Source organism: Monomorium pharaonis, chromosome 7 (assembly GCF_013373865.1).
Source record: "Monomorium pharaonis isolate MP-MQ-018 chromosome 7, ASM1337386v2, whole genome shotgun sequence".
In the NCBI taxonomy this organism is placed as follows: Eukaryota; Metazoa; Arthropoda; class Insecta; order Hymenoptera; family Formicidae; genus Monomorium; species Monomorium pharaonis.
Genome location: NC_050473.1, coordinates 530,543 through 550,923, shown reverse-complemented (window position 1 = coordinate 550,923; position 20,381 = coordinate 530,543). Strand labels below are relative to the sequence as shown.

Below are 20,381 nucleotides of genomic sequence, written 5' to 3'. Positions count from 1 at the left end.
AGCATCGAACTTTTCGCCCACCGTCGCCGAGGATCCATCGCGATGATTCTGAATAATGAGGATCTCTATCCACCTGCGCATAAGACGGTCATCAAGCTTCGGTATGTTGCGCGATTGTTTTTTGTCTCGTTTGTAATCCGAGGTTCGCAGATTTTCATCACCTGGCGATTCGTTCGTAGTCATTATACCGTGCAATTAATTTGATCAGTCATTGGTTCGTTGGCAACCGGCGCGATTGTCGTTAGATCTGATGGACGGGTTCAAATGTAATTTGATTATCATAACGATAGATGTATGCACTGAGAGAAAAAAATGTTAATTTGACTAAATTTTCGAATTAAATAAAATTTTGTCTATTTAAATATTTATATATTTCAATTAACTATATAAATACTTGAATTGAAATTTGTGTATTTAAGTTAACTGCGTAAATTCTCTAACCGTTAAAATTTTATTTTAGTTGGAAAATTTTGTCGAACAAACTTTTTTCTCAGTGCAGACTTCGCGAGACATTGCCTTAAGTTTTTTTTTTTACACATTGTAAACGAAACATAATCCATCAAGGGGAACGTGATTGATCAAGATTATATCAAAAATTACCATGTACTCTCTAAATTTCATAGAGTGGAAATGCTACTACAATTTTTCGAGAGATTTTTCCACTTTAACTCGATCTCATTAGAGTGGAAAATTACTCGGAAAAATTGTAGCAGCAGTATTTTCACTCTATGAAATTTAGAGAGTACGTACACTGAGAAAAAAAATGTTAATTTGTGACTAAATTTTTGACTAAAGTATTTATGCATTCAACTTAAATATATAAAATACTTGAACTTCAATTTAACTATTTATATATTTGACTGAAATACATAAATAGTTGAATTGAAGGAATTTAATCAAGTTGAAAAATTTAATCAAAACTTCTTTTTCTCAGTGTAGCAATTTTTGATATGAAACTTTCCCGGCGTAGTCCATTCATCTTGATCAATCGCGTTCCCTTTCATAATGTCCTCGAGAATTCAGTCTTGCGGATCGTAACCAGACTTTTTCGACGAGGAGCAGCACACGCGTGCGCCGTCATTGAGCATGAAAGATTCTGCCTGGCGCGATCTATAAATACGGACACGCGCCGCGGTATAAGCAGGTGCTGATCTCGCAGGTTCTCGATGGAATCACTCGTGGGAGGTGAATATGGTCCATTACGAAGTCCGAATAATCACGTGCTTCTGACGTAATTTCTTGCGTTCAGGGACGGCTACCGCAAATAGACAAGCGCCTATGGCACATCACGCGCGGAGTGCCTTTCGACGCGAACGTGTTATTAATGATAGACGCCGCCTGTCTAATGGACAGACAGCAAGATACACAGACGTTATCGACTTTTCGTGCACCTGTGCTCGAAATTCTTTTCACTCCCCGTCACTACCTGAATTCGACTTTGCGATAATTGAATTCGTACATTTCGGGGTTGATTTAGAAACGGTGACGACACTGTTTTGTAACCGATAATATTTTTTATTGTTAAATAACGGAGGCGCTGAAATTATTTGGAGAATGTAAATCTGACGTATGAATTTAAAATGCGCTAAATTAAAAACTTTGATAGATAACGATATTGCGCAGCTTTGATGCTTCCATGACGGACAGATTTCGGGCGTCAAGGTGCGAGCGGCAACAACAGGAAATTACCTCTTGCAGGCGGGGCAATAACTTGCTAATTGACTTTGGTGAACTATGCTAAACTGCATGCTTGAACTTTCACGAATAAACTGACGTGCGGGGCATCGCGATCGAAGGCCCGACGAACGGCGAATGCATGCGTGCCAAAGGGAGATATTCACTTTCCGCTCGCTCTTCCGCGCACTTTCCCACACGCGCGCTCCTTTGTCCTCGTGGTACAACCGTGGTCTTTCTGTTACACAGACAATGTGCCGGCGGTGTGTGTACGGACTGACTGTGAGTTAAGCGATTCATTGACTCCCAGCCGACCATTGGCATCGCGTAATAGCTAAATATGATTCCGTCGAAACGTGCTCGTAGTGCTGATTATCTTATTCGATAAAGTTGATTGATTAAACATGATTTGCGATGTGGATAATACATTTTTTGTCGTTCGTCGAGCAAATCGGGATACGGTGAATAACAACAATTGCAGTTACAATTCTATAATTCTATAATTAGAATTTTTATTCGGAGATTTTCCATATGGTTATTTTTATATTTTATTTTCGCAATCAAATTTATAAAATATATTTTTAAAAATATTTCGATCGAAGTGACAAAAGTCTCCTGATAGATTTTTTTTACCTAATAATATTTACATTTTATTTTTGTTATATTTTGTGAAATAAAAGCGAAGAACACGCGGAGGAATGATATTATGTATCCCGTTTATAATTTCTGCAATGGAAATCTGCGCTCGAGTTGATACTTTGATATGAAATTGTGATATACTGATACAAGACTTCGAGACTGATACACAAGTTACGCCAATCACTTTCAACGATTTCAAGTAGCAAACATAGCTAGAATAAACAGATTAGATAAACACCGCTTAGTCTTTACATTTAACGAGTCCACTACTGCTTCGTGTTTAATATCTTTAGTATAACTTTTAGTAACTAATAAAACTTTTTTTTTTAATGACACTGCATTTTTATTAATTATTTTTGCTATATCTGGTTAAAGTGAGCAGTGATGAAAAAAACTACGGCGTGAATAATAACGCCGGTAAAATAACGCGACTGGAGTTTAGAATTTGTTATTTCGTGATCTCCGCGATTCGTTTAGCCTTTTCACTCCGACGAGTCGGGTTTTGTAAAGAGAGCCTGCGCTCTACACGGTTGACCTCCCTCGACTTCACGAGACGAGAACCGACCTTTCTCTCTTGTCTGGCATATAATTGTTCTCTACTGCATTTCTCTCTCATTCTTTCCCACGTAGTTTTCCTGCGGCTCCACTCCGAATCCCCCCTTTGTGCTTCCCGTTGGCGAACGTCTTGTGATATTTAAATGTTACGAGTCTAGATTCAGTCAGAATCTTGAGAGTAACGTGTATCTCTGGATTTCTGGAAAAGATACAAATGCATATGCGCATTCTCGGTAGATTTGCCGAATAGTTTGCACGGCAGTCGACTGGGATTTATTTGACGGCGGTCCCTCTTTGTTCGATATACTTTTTACGCACGAAGGAAATAAAGCGCGGAAAACAATTGTTATTACTGTTGAACACGGTACATCGCGTGACGGGATATAGTGACATTTCGTTCTTAGAATCGTTTTACTCTGTCGTGGAATTTATTCGACCGTCGTAAAATTTTATAAACGTCGTATGCGATCTCATTTCTTGCGAACATCAATTTCTGTCGGATATTCGTTTCATATGCGTTACCTTTTACAAGAATATATCATTTCCGCTCATGGAAGGGTACAACACATTTCGTTGGAAAAACTGTAATAATAACCAGGGAATTTTTCTCGCAGCTCTCATGAAAATTTTGTAAGGGAAAACATTTGTGTATCACAATAAATCATCTCTTCAGGTTTACACGAGCGGAGTTATATCACGAGAGAGAATGATTCATAGCCGTGCTATTTAGAATGTTAAGCTAGCTAGGGAATTCTCCTGACTCGCCGAGACTTCTTTCGAAATCCGTGTAAATTTCGAGGAACGATAAGCGAGGCTGGAAAACAGTGCGGTGCAATTGGAATTAACTTTTAAGTCGGAGTTAATTGTGCGCGATAGGAAGGTAACGTGAATAAAACGTGACTTGAGAAATCACGATCACCCCTTTCGCTGCGACGACGTAATTGCGTACTATTTATAGTATCTTCCGTGGTAATGGGTCGACGACCTCTCTCTCTCCGAGAAGACAAGGCAGGACACTTCCGGTTCGTCGTGATATTTAGCCCGACGTTGTTTCGCGCGAAGCAGCTACAAGTAATCTCGCCCTTAAGCACGTTTACGATCGATCGGAATCCTCTAGGGGGAAAATCCGTTAATAGGATTAACGCCGATTATATCAGCGTTAGGTAATAATAATAATGCAGCGATCTCTCTCGCGTTTAGAAGGATCATCCGGATAAACGCGCAACTCAAGAAATTTTATTTTGTTTTTCTTTCACAAGCGAAAAATGTTCTCTTTTTTTTCTTTCACGCGAGTAATGGAACGGATAAGATTTATACGTATGCATCTGCGGAGTGCGCTTCTTAATCCTTTAAGTTGTACAAATAATTTGTATATAGACTTTACGATTAATTTGCTGCGTGTTTGACGTGTGTCGATTGTCTTACTGCTTCTTGTCCTTCTTTCGGAAGCGATTTTCCAGCATCCGTGAATATTTTGGATTTGCGTTTTTAGGTTATTAGTTGTGTAGTTTCTAGTACGTACACGTGATACGATATTTTTATTTAATATTAAAGATTTAGTGCTGATTTCTATGATTTATTTTTATAATTTTATACAGTTACATAAGGTCCCTATGGATATGTAAAAGTGTGATAAAAGATTAATAAAACTTAAATTTATTTTTTTCGCAGTTCAACGTTGAACATTTTTAAGGAATCGTATCGGCATTTTTTGTGTAATATTTTTTAATTAGTTAAAATAACATTTAATCCAAAAAGATAAGAGTACGATAAAAGTAAAGAAGTATCAGAATTTCAATTAAATCTTGCTGGGAACGTCGCTCGCTCATTGTTTCTTGGCGAAAATATGGCTCTTAATACCAAAAATATGTTTAATCCGTTAATATAACAATTTCATACAATTCGAAGCGACATTTCTTTGCCAGAAATTAATCGGAAATTCAGGATAATTATATCGGCACAAAATCGTAATTTGAACGAATGGTTTTCATCAGCGGCGAATATAAACTTTGACCAGTTATTCGTAGATATAATAACGAGCAATCGTTATTATAAAAATAGAAATAGACGTGAATGGATTCTCAAATAGACACGACTATTTACTTGAAGTCGAAGGAAGGAACTGGTGCTGGTTGATGAAAATGATAAATGGCGAACATGAATTATCTGTCGTTAGTGAAACCAGAAGGTTCGGAAGAGATCTTAGAATTATCTGACGAATAACTGTCGATTCTTTATTTTAATCATAGTTTTAAAATCTTTTATAAATTTTTTTCGTGGTGTTTTTTTTAAATAATACTTAACCACTTGTGCGTATTGTAGCGCAATTTATACAGAATAAAAGGAAATTTCGTGGGCTTCGCGATTTTAAAACTGTGATTTCGCGTTGAATCCACTGTGTAAAAGAAAGTTAATCGCTGATGAAATCCACTCCGAGGAAACCGCGGGGCGGAGATTAATCCGAACTGCAACACCGCCAAGAAACACAGAAGCGAAGACCACGTAACCGCTTGGATTAACATTAAATTCGGACGAGACTCCGTAACTGTCAGAGTTAATCGATATAATAATAATAACAACAAAAATCCCTCTTCCTGCGCCCGTCTCGCCTACCGAATGGCTCTCTGCATTGGCACGTGACTAACTATGAAGTCGGCACCACACGAGCACCAGCGAGCACCACACGTCGACGACCTCGAAGAGCGAAGGTTGGGACAAGGTCGACCCCGCAGCACCGTCGAAGCGGTCCGCGTTCGACAGCTTCAAAAGGTGACACTCGTAGACAGAACAAAAAAAAAAGAGCAAACACGCACACAGAAAAGCACGAGAAAAAACGAGTCGATCGATGTAGGGACGATCGGTCTACGGGATCGGAAGGATGTGGCGCGTCATCAAGGGCGCGCATCCCCCGATTATAAATTTGCAAAGCTAAACCGGAGAGGACCAAGTAGATCGATGCTTCGTTTTTAAAATACTAGTAGTTAAATTAGACCACCGCACCCCATTTTTACGTTACCTCCCAGAGTGTTTATCCCGCACTGTGTCGTTTATTTCTCAGGTTTACGTCTTTAACCCTTTGTAGAATTCGAAGAATAAGGTGTAGGAGGTTAACGCGCGAAGATGTGTTCAAATAATTCGATTAGGCAAGAGGGAAGTAAAGTCTTGTTGTCGATCATTGATGATTTTATTGTAGCAAAAGAAAATTCGAAAATGCGAGGATTTAATAAACTCCTTTTTCTGAATGTCAATTATCAATATTTGTCAAATTTATTACGTTAACGTATATAATGTGCTTAGGAGATAATAGCAGAGATCTAAATTAAAAATTAATAGCGTTTTTTTCTACAAAGGGTTAATGCAGTTGTAATCGTGCCAGAGCGCGAGTACAACGAATATAATGTTTGCACGTTTTATTACCTCAAAGTTGAAACGACGATTTCGTTGTCCCTCTTAACATTATTCATATATTTTATGTTCCTCATAGTTCTGCATAGATTATAGCACTGCGTGCAAAAGTTATAGTAACACCAGTTCGGTTAACGCTAGAGAAGGCAAAGCGTGAATTAATCGCTAATTAGCATTTCAAACGAATGATTCGATTTTTTATTACACAAAGTTATGCAATTTTTTTATTCATCTATTTCTGCATTGAGGAAAAAAAAGTTGTTGATTTGACTAAGTTTTTCAACTTGATTAAATTTCTTTAATTCAACTATCTATGTATTTCAGTCAAATATATAAATATTTAAATCGAAGTTCGAGTATTTTATGTATTTAAGTTGAATGAATAAATATTCGAATTAAAGGAATTTAATCAGGTTGAAAGATTTAGTCAGATTAACAATATTTTTTTCTCAGTGTGTACGAGATGATAACGAAAACGGTTACAAATGGTGAAACGCTGACCTTTTTAGCGTTAACTGATATTAACGCATTTTATATTAATGTCAGTCTTTTGCGTCTATTTATTTGATTCGTACGTCCATCGTCACCGTAAGTAAGGCTTCATACTATTGCACCAACCGTAGTATAGTCAACAGGTTTTTTTTTCTTTTTACGTTAACGGATACGACGTCGCTCATCACCGCTCCATCATTCAACGTGTCGATCCGACGATGCATCTCATTTGTTCTCGTTTCTCTGGACTTTGCGTTACCGTACTCGCCGGCGTATAATCGAGTCTTTTCTTTTACATTACAGCACCACCACACAACAGTCCACTCAAAACAGCAGTTCTCTGAATCCCCCTCAGCACGATCATGCCTGGCTGGACGGCCTCAACAGTCCCCTCATTCAGGACGAGGGTGACAACAAGATGCTGAAGCTGCGCTTCGACGTTTCACAATACACGCCCGAGGAGATCGTCGTCAAGACCGTGGACAACAAGCTATTGGTGAGTTGGAGACCGTTCATAGTTCAAGTACGGAAGCGATTCGATGTAGAGGCGAAAGTCTTGCCTTTCGTAAGACGTAGTAAGTTGACCTATTTGTTTCCCGCAGGCAATAAATATCGCGCGGGGCCTGAATCTTTTAATTTATTGTCCCGCGCGACTTTTTTCCCTCGATTCATCTGGCAGCTCGAAATTATTACGCGGGATTGACTCATCGCGACATGTGCTTCGCCGCCGCCTGGGCGGTCTCTTGCGCAACTTGGCAAGGTGCAAATCTGGCTCAGGTTTTTGCGCAATTGGCGAGGATTGGCGCGACACAAAGTTGTCCGTCACGCACAATGTGCTGTCATAAAGTGAAGTTAATTACTCGCAAATTGCGCGGCGCAAGTTTTTTTTTTATTTTTAAGAACCTATTGATTTACGCACGCCTATTACGTTCGCCGAGGAGCAAGTGACTCGGGGGATACCCGCCGGGAAGACCACCATCAATTTCCATTTTATTTACTCGCGCTATGTGGAAAAGAAACCTGAAGAGTTCGAGATAATAACACGAGCCGTTAACATAAATCGATTGTTAACTAAGTAATTAAAATGTAAAGTTGTGGCCGCACGGTGTAAAGATTTTTCAAAGAAACACATCCTTACGGCGAAACGGAATGGCAAAAACGTGCGGAGTTACTTGTTGTGGTATTTGCGGATCCTTATGAACTGTGCGGAACGTCGTAATTGATTGCGTTACGTCACTTCCCGCTCGGAGAAGCCCGGCCGGTCTCACCGAGGTAGCGCGCGATCGAATTCGAAACGAGATTTCATTTTTGTTTCGTCGCGATTGGCTCTCTCTCTTTTTCTTACTTTCGGCGAAATTCTACTCTCTACTCGATCGATCGACGTAGATTCAAACGAATCTGCGCGCGCCTTCTCCTCGGCGTTTGCCGCCGTGTCGCGGAAGGGAAATATTTTGGAGCGAAAATTCCACGGGGGGGAGATTTCTATCGCGCGCTACGTCTCTTCGAGATCCTTCTCTTCTAACGTTCGTCGCGCGCCGGAGACCTGGACGGAAATAACCGTCGCCGAAAATAAATTCACGCCGGTCGTCATACCGGCGGACCGGAATAATGTGGCTCGGCCATTGTGAGCAAACAAGCCGAGGAGCGCGAGGGACGTATACGCGAGATTACGCTTATGAATTACACAAGAGAGTCGCGCGTCGCGTAAACACGTATTTTCGCCAGAAGCAACGTGACTTTGTATCGGGGCCGCGTTAAATTTCGCACGAACTTAATGATCGAATACTAAATTCGATTTAAGGAAATTACGTTTTAATACGATCTTACTTGGCCACACTTTATTGTCACATAATTCGATTACTTCCGTTTTCCACGGCGAGGGTTTGGAGAGTCGAAGGCGCCACACAGTGTGGCTTTGGGGACAAAAAGCGCTCGACAGTTCAATTCTTAATCAAATTCGTTGAATTTTTTTTTTAATGCATGTCAGATGATCACTATAATGAGGCACTGCGGCAATTTTTATATACACATACCCAACCTCAGAAATGAGCCGACATTACCTTAAACACTAAGAAAGTTACATTTAATTCGCGAAATTTTTTTAGTTAATTGTTTAGGGTTGGATAATCTATGTGTATTAACCCTTTAAGGCCCAATGATAATTATAGTTACTAGAAACGCATTAAAAAATTCATAACTCAGCCAAAAATCAAGATATCTTCGACTTTTTGCCCTTGTAAAGATAAATTCTTCTGTGAAAAGATGCGACATTGATTGTACATAGATTCAGTTAAGTTTTCGAGACGGAGCATCAAGTATAAAATCATGTTTTAGGCAAACACTTACACTGAACCAAAACTGTACATAAATTCCAATGAAATATTCTACTAACGAAAAATTTATTAAAACTGGTCCAATAAATTATTTTATTATCATAATGTTTTATTTATTGTAACAACGAATAATTCGTTATATTAATAAATTTATGTATGGCTAATGAAAAGGTTTAATGTAATATTTGTACTATTAACAAAAAGTTTATTGTATCAATGAATTTTAGTTAGTAAACGTCATACATCGATACCATGAAGAATATTTTTTCAGTGTAATTATAGTGGTTAAAGCTGTTACTGAGGTATATGTATATAGAAATTGCCGCGGTGTCCCGTTATAGTGGATTATCTAACATGCATTAAAAAACAAATTCATCGAATTTGATTAAAGATTGAACTGTCGAGCGATTTTTGTCGAAAAAGCCGCACCGTGCACCAGTGCGATATCCGCCTTTTCCTGTTTGCAATACGAAACTAATCGTGATCATAGAATTAGCTACTTATTTCAATATGAGAGGTAATGGAGCGGAAATGGAGCGCTCCTCTCATCTCTCTCTCTTAGGCATGGTACATTGCAGAAGTTCCTTCCACCGTTTATGCACGGAGATCGGATGATGAGGTCGTTGTACTCGTCGTGCTCGTCATTCTTCGGGATGAGAGAACGATCGTAGCGATGTAAGATTCGCCGTGGAACAAGGCGCGGCACTGTCCTGACGATTTGTTTGACAAATGGCTGCGATCGAGGGTGTCTCTTTTCATTTCTGTTTCTCTTAAAGAGTTCACGATCGAAACCGGGAACGTTTCGGAGCTCGCGCTTCTCCCGTCCGATCGGAGTTTATTTACACTTGCAGCTCGATTTCTCTTTAAAGAGAACGATTTTATCATTGTTTTCCTTAGCATTGGCGGCTTCGAGTAGTTCGTAGTAGCACGGTGGAAGTGCGCGGCTGTCAAAACAACGTGTCTCCTGTCTGGATTGTCTGCACGTTGCACAATTCTCCCCGTTTCGATTCGAAGTGGTTATTCTCGATTTCGCATTCGTCGTCGCCGTATCCGATGGCCGTCTTATCTTTCTCGAACGAGGTCGTCGTCGCCGGTGTATCAACGCTCGAACGAAATTCTTCATCCACCTCGGCATCCGTTATACATTCTCCGAACGTTCGCGGGCAACCCAATTTTTTTCGTTCGATCGATCTCTCTCCTTTTCCGTTGGGGTAATCCATCGGCGGTTCCATTCCAGGGAAACATCGATCATTTATCCTCCGCGGTCCGGAGGTCCTTCTGAAATAATTTCGAGGGAATGGAGGGAGCGGTCTTCCATATTAAACGGACCTTCGCCGGACCTGAACGGGGAACTTGAAACTCTCCCGCCTGTCGCGTAACGTGGTCAGGGTCCGGCGAATTCAGGTCGGCCGCGCAGCGCGAGCGGACCTTAAAGGGCTCGACCAAGGACGACGCTGCGAAGGACGAATAGTCCGGGCCGCCGGACGCGTGCAGGAGTTGTAGATCGTCTCGTGAATTTACGGCCGGTTGACGTCACCGCAGAAGCAGCGATGTCTCCTTTCTCGCTTTGCTTACCGCAACACGTGTAATATGCGGATTCACGTCGGGTATACCAGATGGCTTAACCGAAGGATATACGAAAAATACCGGATGCATGTTTATGGTGATGTTTGAAAAGTTGATATTTGAAAAGTTATTTTACACGAGAGACGATGGTTGATTAGGTTCATACGTTGATAGAAAAACGGATGATATTTGCATTGTAAAATATCTTTAGTCAGGGATATCATTTTTATAGTAACTACTGCTAAATATTAATAAAAACAATATGTTTATATGGTGATGCCAATTATGAAGAAATTGTACTATAAATTATATATTATATAAATTATAAAATAATAATTACTATAAAAGTGATATTCCTGACTATTTTACTATGCAATTATAGTCACAAATACAACATATTTTTTTTGTTAGTGTACGCTGGTTGATTATATCACGTTAAATTCTGTTTGACGGAGGGATAGATTTTCCAAGCTTGTCAGTTGCAATAGATATCTGTGTAATTGATGGATTTTGTTCGACGATCCGGGAATATGATCTTTCGTTTTCATTGTGGAAGGGTGAATTTCATTGAATGCCTCGGGTTGATATATACGGGGCGCTTTAATCAACTTTCGAAAGATTTCGGATCTGTTTCTCATTCGCGCAAAAGCAGAAGTGGGAAGTAGGAACATCAAAATTCACGGTTATATTTAGTTGGTGAGTCAGAGCTGCCAGCGGCTTACGTTATTTTCGACAATCGCGGCACCGAATTTCGAAGAGCAGCTATCACAGATAACTGTTGATATCAAGAATATTCTAGTATTCTAGTAAAAATCCCTTAACGATAAAAAAAATGTACTACAAAATTACATTATTACACTCGAAACTAACGCAAATGTGACGATGCACGTGTGTACGGTGTATTAAAAATTCGTTCTTATTCTTTTTTATTACTATACTTTTAAATTAAAGAAAGTTATCACGTATGCGTAAACACACCGCGTAATAAAACAAAAATATTTATAAAATATTAATGTGATCGGCCCATTTTTGTGCCACAACCTTGATATGAAAATTTTAAGCGTTTAAAAACTGAAAAAATATTCCAAAAAAGCTCGATAATATAACTGAAACCGACGTCACCGTGTGCACTGAACTGTAACCCAGATCTCGTCGGCGAGCAGTTCGGGGGTGCTGAAGTTTGGCAAATCGCGGCCGCTTCAATGACTAGTGGTTTACAGTTGGTGGGGTTGCGTAATGTTGCTCGTTCCTCCGTAAGACGATATCCGCCGTGAAAACTTAGATCCTACGGGGAGTTGGGTTACCGTAGTTCGTGTGTTCTCTCTTTCCTTTTTCGTCTTTCCTTCTTCCTCCTTCCCATTTCTTTTTTTCTCTCTCTCTCGATCTCGCGGGGATCTAGGGTTACCCGCGCGCGCTTTTCCCGTGGTAGCAGTTTTGTTCTTTTACGGCCGACACGATCGATATCTCAAGGAACGTAGCAACAAGAGAACCGCGTTAACGGATGACCGCCGTCACGAGAGAGAATTCATTTCGTGGCTCGCTCGTTGAGAGAGGAGGAGAAGAAGTCCTCCGGTATTCGATATCGATATTTTTACATTGCCGTATCGAAGATCAACTTCCGAGAGACCAGCCGAGTGATTAGAAGGACGCTTTTTCTTTGGCAAGCCGTTGTTGCAAACCATTGAGGAAAATCCGAAGGATCGTAGAATCGTAGAATTATTTTGTGTGAATTAAGAAAAAGAAAATTGACCGGGCTACTGTCTCTTTTTCCAAAACCTAGCTGGTTAATTCAGTCTTCTAATTACATCAGCCGCCTTCGTTATCTCGGGTACTTTTACATCCGTTTATTACGTCGACTCGGGCGAGTGCCAAGGAATTCATATCATCTGATCAAAAGTTATGCGGGGCAGCGCGACACGCGTCTCGAAATCAAATACGTGCCCGTTGCAGGTTTTACCGTACGGCAAACAGAAGGAGGAAGAGAGGAAGGACACAGAGGGTATATGGATTGCATCGCGGAGTTGCCAGCCCCCTCAGCTTTTCAACGCGGCGCGCAAGGTTAAGGCTTAATCTCGTTGGCTGGCATGTGTCGCGGCGCGATGACAGATCGTTCACGGCGACGCGGCGGAGGACGCCGCTCGTGAGAGGCGAACCGAAACGAACGAGTTGTCTAACTCATTAGCGGCTTTTACGCGATGCAATTAGCAGCAGCGGCGCGGTAAGCGGCTCCGTACCTTCGATGTTGTTTGCCGTTCTAACGGGCGTGGCACCGCGCGCATATCCTGCGTGCACCTGCATTTTTCTCGCGCGCACGACGAAGACACGCTTCAAGAGGTATCGTCGCGATTAAGGGCGGCGAGGCGTGACCCCGCAGAATCAAACGTTGCGATTTGCTAGCCCGGCGAAACTGTTGATTCGTAGTCATTCTATCGGTTGTTCGAGTATTCTTTTTTCATGCGGTGTATATTTTACATATTTGACATAGTGTAAAAAATTTTTTGTAAAATATTTTTTACACTATGTCACACTATTATAATTGTAATTCTATAATTACAGTATAGGCATTCTTTTGATTGCCTTTTGAAAAAAACTTGATTTAATGCAATTCAATTAAACCTGTTATTCAATTCAACTTAATTTAATGTAACTCAATTAACTATTTTAGTTGTAATTTTACAGTAATTTTTTTACAGTGCAGGCATTGTTTTGATTGGCTTTAGAGAAAACATAATTTAATGTAATTCAATTAAACTTGATATTTTTTAAAATTAGGGCAATAATTACAGGTTTAACAAGCCTTTGTTAATTTAAGAGCTTGTCTTGTAGTATCAAAATTAAAAAGGTTTTTTTCTGACGCGTTGAAACTTGCTTGAACAAAAATTTAATTTAAATGAGCTTTTCTTTTAGAACATTCTATTTATTAAACACTTAAGATATTGAAAATTGGAGGGGTGGGGAATTTTCCGAGGCGTCGAAAATACAATTGGCTAATTAAATTAAAGTCCTGTCTTGAGGTATTTTCTTAAATTAAAAGAGATTTTATTTAAAAATTCAGAAATTAATTCAGTTAAGCTTTACCTTGGGACATCTAATTAAGGATTGAGATTTTTTTTTCTAGCGCCGTCTAGGACACTCCGTGTGTACACGGCACAAAAGTGTAGTGCTACTTTTGTCGTTTGATCATGTGAGTCAATACCGTGTACTCACCGCTGATCCTCTTCTTCAAGGCTTCTTCGCTCTCGCGCTGCCATGCAAACTCCGCGATTTCTAAATACGTCGCTGATCGAACACTCGCCACATTAACATGATGTAACAGCACCGTCATGTAATAACGCTCGTTTACACAAAACTCAAGCGGCGGCGCTATCCGCGAGTGTGTTGTGTAACGTTTGCACATCCTCGGGCGGCCCACCGCGGAGTCCTCTGCGCTTAAATCTTAAATCCTGTTTTAATCTCAAATCCATCCAAATGTTACGAGGAATAAAAAGACGACGAGAGCGCATAATGAACTGAGATAAAATCGAGTCGACCCCGTAATACCGAACGCATGTTTCACTCGGGCGCTTTTTTTTCTTTTTCGTCGATAGAATCTAAGGTGAACTGCTTCGCGCGACGAGAAAAACGAATAAGCAACGAGCGTAGTTTGAAGAATTCGGAGGGTATGTAAAGAAATATCCGGCCGCGATTCCGTTTCGTGATAAAATGTAAATCATCATCGATCGCTGAGTCAACGAAAACGTGCTCGATTGCACGGAAGGGTTCTAGTTGCGAAGAACACGGGGCTCGAGACGGACATCGCGGCGAACTGGATACGTTTTTTGCATTGAATATCCCCCCCCCCCTCTCTCTCTCTCGTGAAGAGTTTGTGTGGAATAAAAAGCCGATAGCCTGCGGAAAAGAAACCACAGGGACGAGCAAGGATGACTCGCAAGGATAAGCCTGAAAATATCGATTCGCGTCGACGTGAGGTAGAGGGGTGGAGGGCGACGGCGGTCATACGCTCCGCCATCTTCCCCGCGTCTCGTCCCCCTTCGTCCCCGGGCTGCGTTTCGACCCCTTTTACGACAGCTTACACGGGCTCACGTAAGACGCAGGCGTCTTACGAGATCGCGTCGCGGCTCTCATAACCCACTTTCGTCGCTGTGAACGACGATCCTTCACCCCGGTCTCATTTCCCATCCCGTCTCAATGAGTTCCTGCACAGCCATTTGTACTACTTGCACTGTATTTCTTTAGTCTCGGAGTAAGAGAAATATATGAAGAATTTGCAGAATAAGACAGCGTCGCTATAAATTTCATTTTTATTTTACATGCGTTTCTACACCGAGAAAAAAGTAATTGATTCAACACAATTTTTTTGTTGCGGGCTGCCAACAAAAGATATACTTAATATAACAATATTCGTTGTTAAATTCAAGTACAACGATGTTGATTGAACTATGTATTTATACTGCAATACCATATATTGTTGTACCGAGTACATCTTTTGTTCACAGCCCGCAACAAAAAAATTGTGTTGATTCAATTACTTTTTTTCTCAGTGCTTATATTCTATTTTTAAACTAATACTTTATAATCCTTTATAATCCTTTTTTTTTTTAATTTGAATTAAAATGTGTTGTAATTATGTGGCTTATAATCTTGCAAATATCTTTGCATTCGTGTCGGACTGATAAATAAGCGACACTTGAATTTTTATAAAACTCCGAAAAATCTTTTACGAAATAATGAGCGCCGTGCTTCTTCGCGTAGAAGCGACATCTCGGGTGGATCTGCAATAAGCGTAATAATGCGTAATGCGTCAGTCGCGGGTGGAAAGATGAGATCGATGTCTGACACGTTGTAACAAACCTACGCGTCCACCAAGGAGACGAAACCTACGCATGGTCGAACGTAGCGGGCGTGACTCATGGGTCGAACGCAATGAGTAATACGGTCACACTATTACGGGGCTACTTTCGTTGTCCTATTTCTAGATCGCTTAGGAAAATTGCTCGTTAGAGAGTCACGGAGGACACTTATCGAGCGTATCTGTCCTTGCGGTTGTCATTCGGTGAAAATTCGAACGCGATGGACAGAGCCGATAATTCTTCTTGCCCTCGTGGAAACAGAGAAACGTACGTGTGACCGTGAAAAAGGCAACGTCGGGATCGTCATTCCGATGCATTCGCAATGACGAAAATCAATCGCGATGCCCTTTAGGCGCACGCGAGGCGAATATTAACGAGGACTTGTAAATTCAATAAATCAGCAAGCCCGCGTGACGCATACGCGTTTTGCAAGGAGATCGCAGACAAAATATTAGTACGATTAACATCAGTAATAATTAATACTCTTACTAATAATAATCTCACCGTAGTATGGAATAATTTGGCTACTGGCCATAATATATTTTAGTTTCAAGGCGGCAGAAGCTGCCGCATTAAAAGAGTTGGTTGCAATCGTGAATTAATTTCTATTAAAAACATTTTTTTCCTTCTCTGCACAGATATTTTATAAATATTTTATATATGAAATAAAGAACAAAAATTATTTAAACTCAGCTTATTTAATTTAATCTGTAGTTTTTCTAATTGATAGTATGATTGATATAATTCGAATTATTCGATAACTTTTTACGATCTCGCGCGCGCAATTCAGTTACGTTAAATTGTCAATAAATATAATTAATATAAGTAGTGATAATTGTAAAGTTCATGTCGTCGTATGACTATCGTCGATTTCATTTAACGTAATGCAATTTCTGTTTGTCCAGGTCCACGCCAAGCACGAGGAGAAGACGGAGAGCAAATCGGTATACAGAGAGTACAACCGGGAATTCCTGTTGCCGAAGGGAACCAATCCTGAGACCATCAAGTCTTCCCTGAGTAAGGACGGTGTCCTTACCGTGGAGGCGCCCTTACCAGCAATTGGCTCGGGCGAGAAGCTAATCCCGATCGCACACCAGTAAACCCAATGACGAACTGCGGAAAGTTGATTTCTAATTTTCTGCCTCGAATTCCTCCCGTTTCCCATCCGACTTATCCAGATTGGACCTTTCCTTCGTAAGTCCTTATATTTTTCTCTTACTATTATTACCTTATAGTAAACTTAAAGAAATTGATCTATTCGTGCGAGCAATTTTGACCAATTTTAACTAAATAGCAAAAAGAAAGCGACTACGCCAAGTATCTGGTGCGTGTCGACTTTTCATGAAGAATAAATCAAAAATAGAGCAATTTCAAAGTGCTGTAAATGTTGAAAGAAAGTTAGCTAAAATGTTTGATAAAATGTTTGATAAAAAATTTTTTCCTTTTTTCATACGAGCAGCTTTATTCCTTTGATACACAAGATATTTCCGATTTCCTCGTGTAGAAGTGTAATTTTTTTTCCAGAAATGTGCATTACCTTTTGAACCAATGTATTTTAGTTAGACTTTTTTTTTTTTTTGAGAAGCTGTGAGCTGCATTGCTTACTTGTGCACTTGCGTATCAACGAATTGAAGCTCATAAATCAATGGAAAAAAAACGGCCGTTTGCAACGGCTAACTTATGTATGTGTTAGTTTAGGTGTACGTATAAAAAGACTATAACACAATGCTTAGAATATATGATCATTATATTGATATTATTTATGAATATTTTAATATTTCCGAAATATGCGCAACACACATTTAACAAATACACACAACACGACACATACACACATGTACACTCGAAACATATGACAAGCGTAATATTTAAAGGTAATGCGAACGCAAATTTAAATAAAAATCTATGATAAATCTAATAATAACGAATTTATATTTTCTTAACGATAAAAAATAATAAGTGAACAATTATACCTTTCCTGATAAATACTCTAGGTAATATTGTTCAAAGTTGAATACGATTTTAAATATAAAAGCAATTTGGTACGTAAAATATAATTTCTCAACACGATATTGACAACAAGATATATTATCACTTTGTCTTTATTAACAAAATATTTGTATACATAAATAAATCTTTAACATTGAATTGTTATAAAATTGTTACACAAGTTTTTTTTTTATTGAAAAGATTAAACATTCATCTCTGAATAAATAATATTATGTAATTTATGACTAAATCACACTAATTCTAAAAAAATACCGATAAAATCATATTATGAGTAGTGATCAAATAATTATTCATATATAAAATACAATAGATGCATAGATTAATTCATTGTTGTAGATGATCGATGAAAAATCTATGTACGAGATCGATAAACAATCTATGCACGATATGTATAAAATAACGAAAATTTTTGCAAATTGATTTCACGAAACACATCCTGTTTGTATATTTTTGTCATGGATTGTGTACAATTTTATTTGCTTGTAAAAAAGATGTTTTATCTTAGATTTATACTTGAGGTTATAACACGAAAACTTCATAAAACGTATTGTTTCATTTTAGCATTACGCTCTTTGAAGAATCACGATAAAAATAAAAAGTATATTCTTATTTGCTTACGTATCGTATCAATAAAACTATCAAATGTACAATAGAGACCAGAAACAATAATTTTTCTCAAAGAAGAAAAGATCAGTCTCTTAATATAAAATCTACATATATCATATTAAAACATTTTAATAAACATTTTTTTGTTTTCGAATTTAAATATTTTTTAAGTGTAACACGGGTTGGCGCGATAAAAGAGAAAACGATAAAAATTTTTATACATTCGGAGTCTCGGCGGAGAACAGCGGTGCGCCGGATGCGGTAAACGACGGCGATTTACCCTCTCGCGCGATGCGTAAGGCTTGATGAACCGACACGGTATCGAGTTCCCTTTGATTCGGCTTTTCATTGTCCAAGCATATGTCTGCGGCTCTCTTACCAAACGGCACCAGTACTTTGATTCTATAGTCGACTATCGTCGACACCGGGTTGCCCGTTAGCCTCAGGTTTTCCAGACAGGGTAGGTGACCGATGTGTTCTACCTCCTCGATCTTCTCAATACGATTACAGCTCACGTCCAATCCCTCCAGCGAGTACATCTTCGAGAAGCTGGCGAGCGATGTGAGTTTGTTTTGCGACAGGTCGATGTAAACGATGTATCCGAGTCGCGTGTGAAGGTCGTCCGGCAGACTGGTGAAGTTGTTCGACGCCAGGTACAGTTGGGACAATCGCGGCAATAGCGTCGCGTTGGATATCTCGGACAAGAGATTGTTGTTCAGCGTCAGGCATTCTAATTGCGGCCATAGTTTAATCGCCTCGTCTATGACTTCGATGCGATTGTCGCTGAGATCCAAGTGCGTCACTTTCATCCACACGTGAGAATCGTTGGCGTTCTCAATGTTTTTGTGAACCTCCTCGCACATGGCCATCTCCACGATATTCCTGAGCTTCGCGTTGGTGACTTTTAACGTGATTACCGTGTCCCGAAGATTTCCCATATGGTAAATCTTGTCGACCGGGTATTGGTCAATTGTCAGGTTTTGTACATTTTTAAAGGTAGACAACTCGATAGACACCGAAGACGGATAAATATTGCTAAGTTTGTAACGCTCCGTGTAACTTCCCTGGATCGTGAGATCGGTTAAACGAGCATTATAATCCAAAACGTCACCGAAGTTACACGATTTTTCCACAACTTCGAACAAAGGGCACGGCTGCTTCAATCTTTCGCTGATTGCGTACAGCTGAAAGTAAAATAAAAAAAAAGACATCGTCTTCGTAAAAAACTACCGATTAGGAACCAAGCCATTTCTTTCAATTACCTCTACTGGATTGAACGTATAAGATGATTTGTTGTTGCACATTGCATAAAACTCATACGCCAGTTTTTGCATCATGTAATATATGTCGTAATCATCTAGGTTCAGAAATACGACCAGTTCCTGGGGCATTGCTTTCTTCAGGTAATTATAAAGGGCGTTGAGGTACACCTCGAGATTCTGCCTGCGCTTCTCCACGAAGGCCTCGCACTTGTTGCCTATGAGCTTCTTCGGTGGCAAAATGTCTTTCTCAACGCAATACTTGGAGACACAGTCATCGTGCAGTGCCGCAAACGTGCTGTACCTGTGACACAAAGAAAAGTCGTGGACTTCTCCCCCTTTTTACATACATATTCCACCTTAATGGATATGATAAATACATCTTGCGCTTCTCTTCACTTTAATTTATATATATAAAATCTTGGCTTTTTAAACACATAAAAACCCGAACAGTCGAACGAAAGTAAGGCGCAAAATGTGTCGCTCGCGACAAGAAGAGCAAAGGCAAGTGCCAGAGTGTTACCTGCGTACGACATCCCACTTGACCGACCCGACCGTAACCTCGATGTTGTAATACGTGATCCCGCCCACCGTGTTGGTCGACTTTATCTTCAGGTGTACGTTGTCCTGGTTCTGCAGCACGCACGCCATGGCGGTGGTCCGGCGACGGGCGAGAGAGCGATTTTGCTGCGTTTCGCTGCGGCTACGTGTACAACGTGGCAACACAAGGGTCTCGCTCCTCTCTCGCGGACGACGAAGGGGACCGGAAGGTTATCCTCTCTCGTGCAATCGGCGTAGGTCGACGATGTATACGGTGCATCTAGGGGCAGGTCCCGCGTGGCATCGCGATCACGCACGTACACACGTCTACGCGCTTATCGCCAGCGTACGATGTCGCTCCGCGGAGCGGAAGACGGGGCCGCGAGAGAGCACGAGCGGTGCGCATCTTTGACAGCTGTCACGAATCCGCGAGCGATAAGAGGAAAAAAAAA

At 40.2% G+C, this 20,381-nt stretch overlaps 3 protein-coding genes across 4 annotated transcripts in view; 1 reads left to right on the top strand and 2 right to left on the bottom strand.

The window, feature by feature from the left end:
- The window catches only part of LOC105831180 (thyroid transcription factor 1-associated protein 26 homolog), a 15,052-nt gene extending 9,538 nt beyond the window's left edge, over window positions 1-5,514 (bottom strand). Inside the window, exon 1 of the mRNA XM_028191489.2 lies at window positions 1,690-5,514. The gene's annotated coding sequence lies outside the window, so the exon portion shown is untranslated. The remainder of the gene's footprint in view (window positions 1-1,689) is intronic.
- LOC105831179 (alpha-crystallin B chain) overlaps window positions 1-17,435 on the top strand; it is a 20,879-nt gene extending 3,444 nt beyond the window's left edge. Inside the window, exons 2-4 of one of the 2 annotated variants that reach the window (XM_012671156.3) lie at window positions 5,521-5,637; window positions 7,069-7,261; window positions 16,420-17,435. In XM_012671156.3, coding sequence (XP_012526610.1) covers window positions 5,521-5,637; window positions 7,069-7,261; window positions 16,420-16,614 — 505 coding nt within the window. In that variant the 3' untranslated portion in view covers window positions 16,615-17,435. The remainder of the gene's footprint in view (window positions 1-5,520; window positions 5,638-7,068; window positions 7,262-16,419) is intronic. The other variant, XM_012671157.3, reaches the window with a different exon arrangement.
- On the bottom strand, window positions 17,080-20,381 carry LOC105831181 (nischarin). Its single transcript, XM_012671159.3, has 3 exons — window positions 19,913-20,381; window positions 19,393-19,693; window positions 17,080-19,314 (listed from the first exon to the last, which is right to left on the bottom strand). Exons 1-3 carry the CDS (start codon window positions 20,038-20,040, stop codon window positions 18,346-18,348), a joined length of 1,398 nt encoding a protein of 465 aa, XP_012526613.1. The 5' UTR covers window positions 20,041-20,381; the 3' UTR covers window positions 17,080-18,345.

What these genes read in the sequence shown, in the direction of transcription:
- LOC105831181 (XM_012671159.3), bottom strand. Translation starts at nt 20,040, where the DNA reads ATGGCGTGCGTGCTGCAGAACCAGGACAACGTACACCTGAAGATAAAG. An exon ending in AAGTGGGATGTCGTACGCAG is followed by an intron (nt 19,694 to 19,912) that starts GTAACACTCTGG and finishes TTTGTGTCACAG; the next exon opens with GTACAGCACGTTTGCGGCAC. An exon ending in ATACGTTCAATCCAGTAGAG is followed by an intron (nt 19,315 to 19,392) that starts GTAATTGAAAGA and finishes TTTTACTTTCAG; the next exon opens with CTGTACGCAATCAGCGAAAG.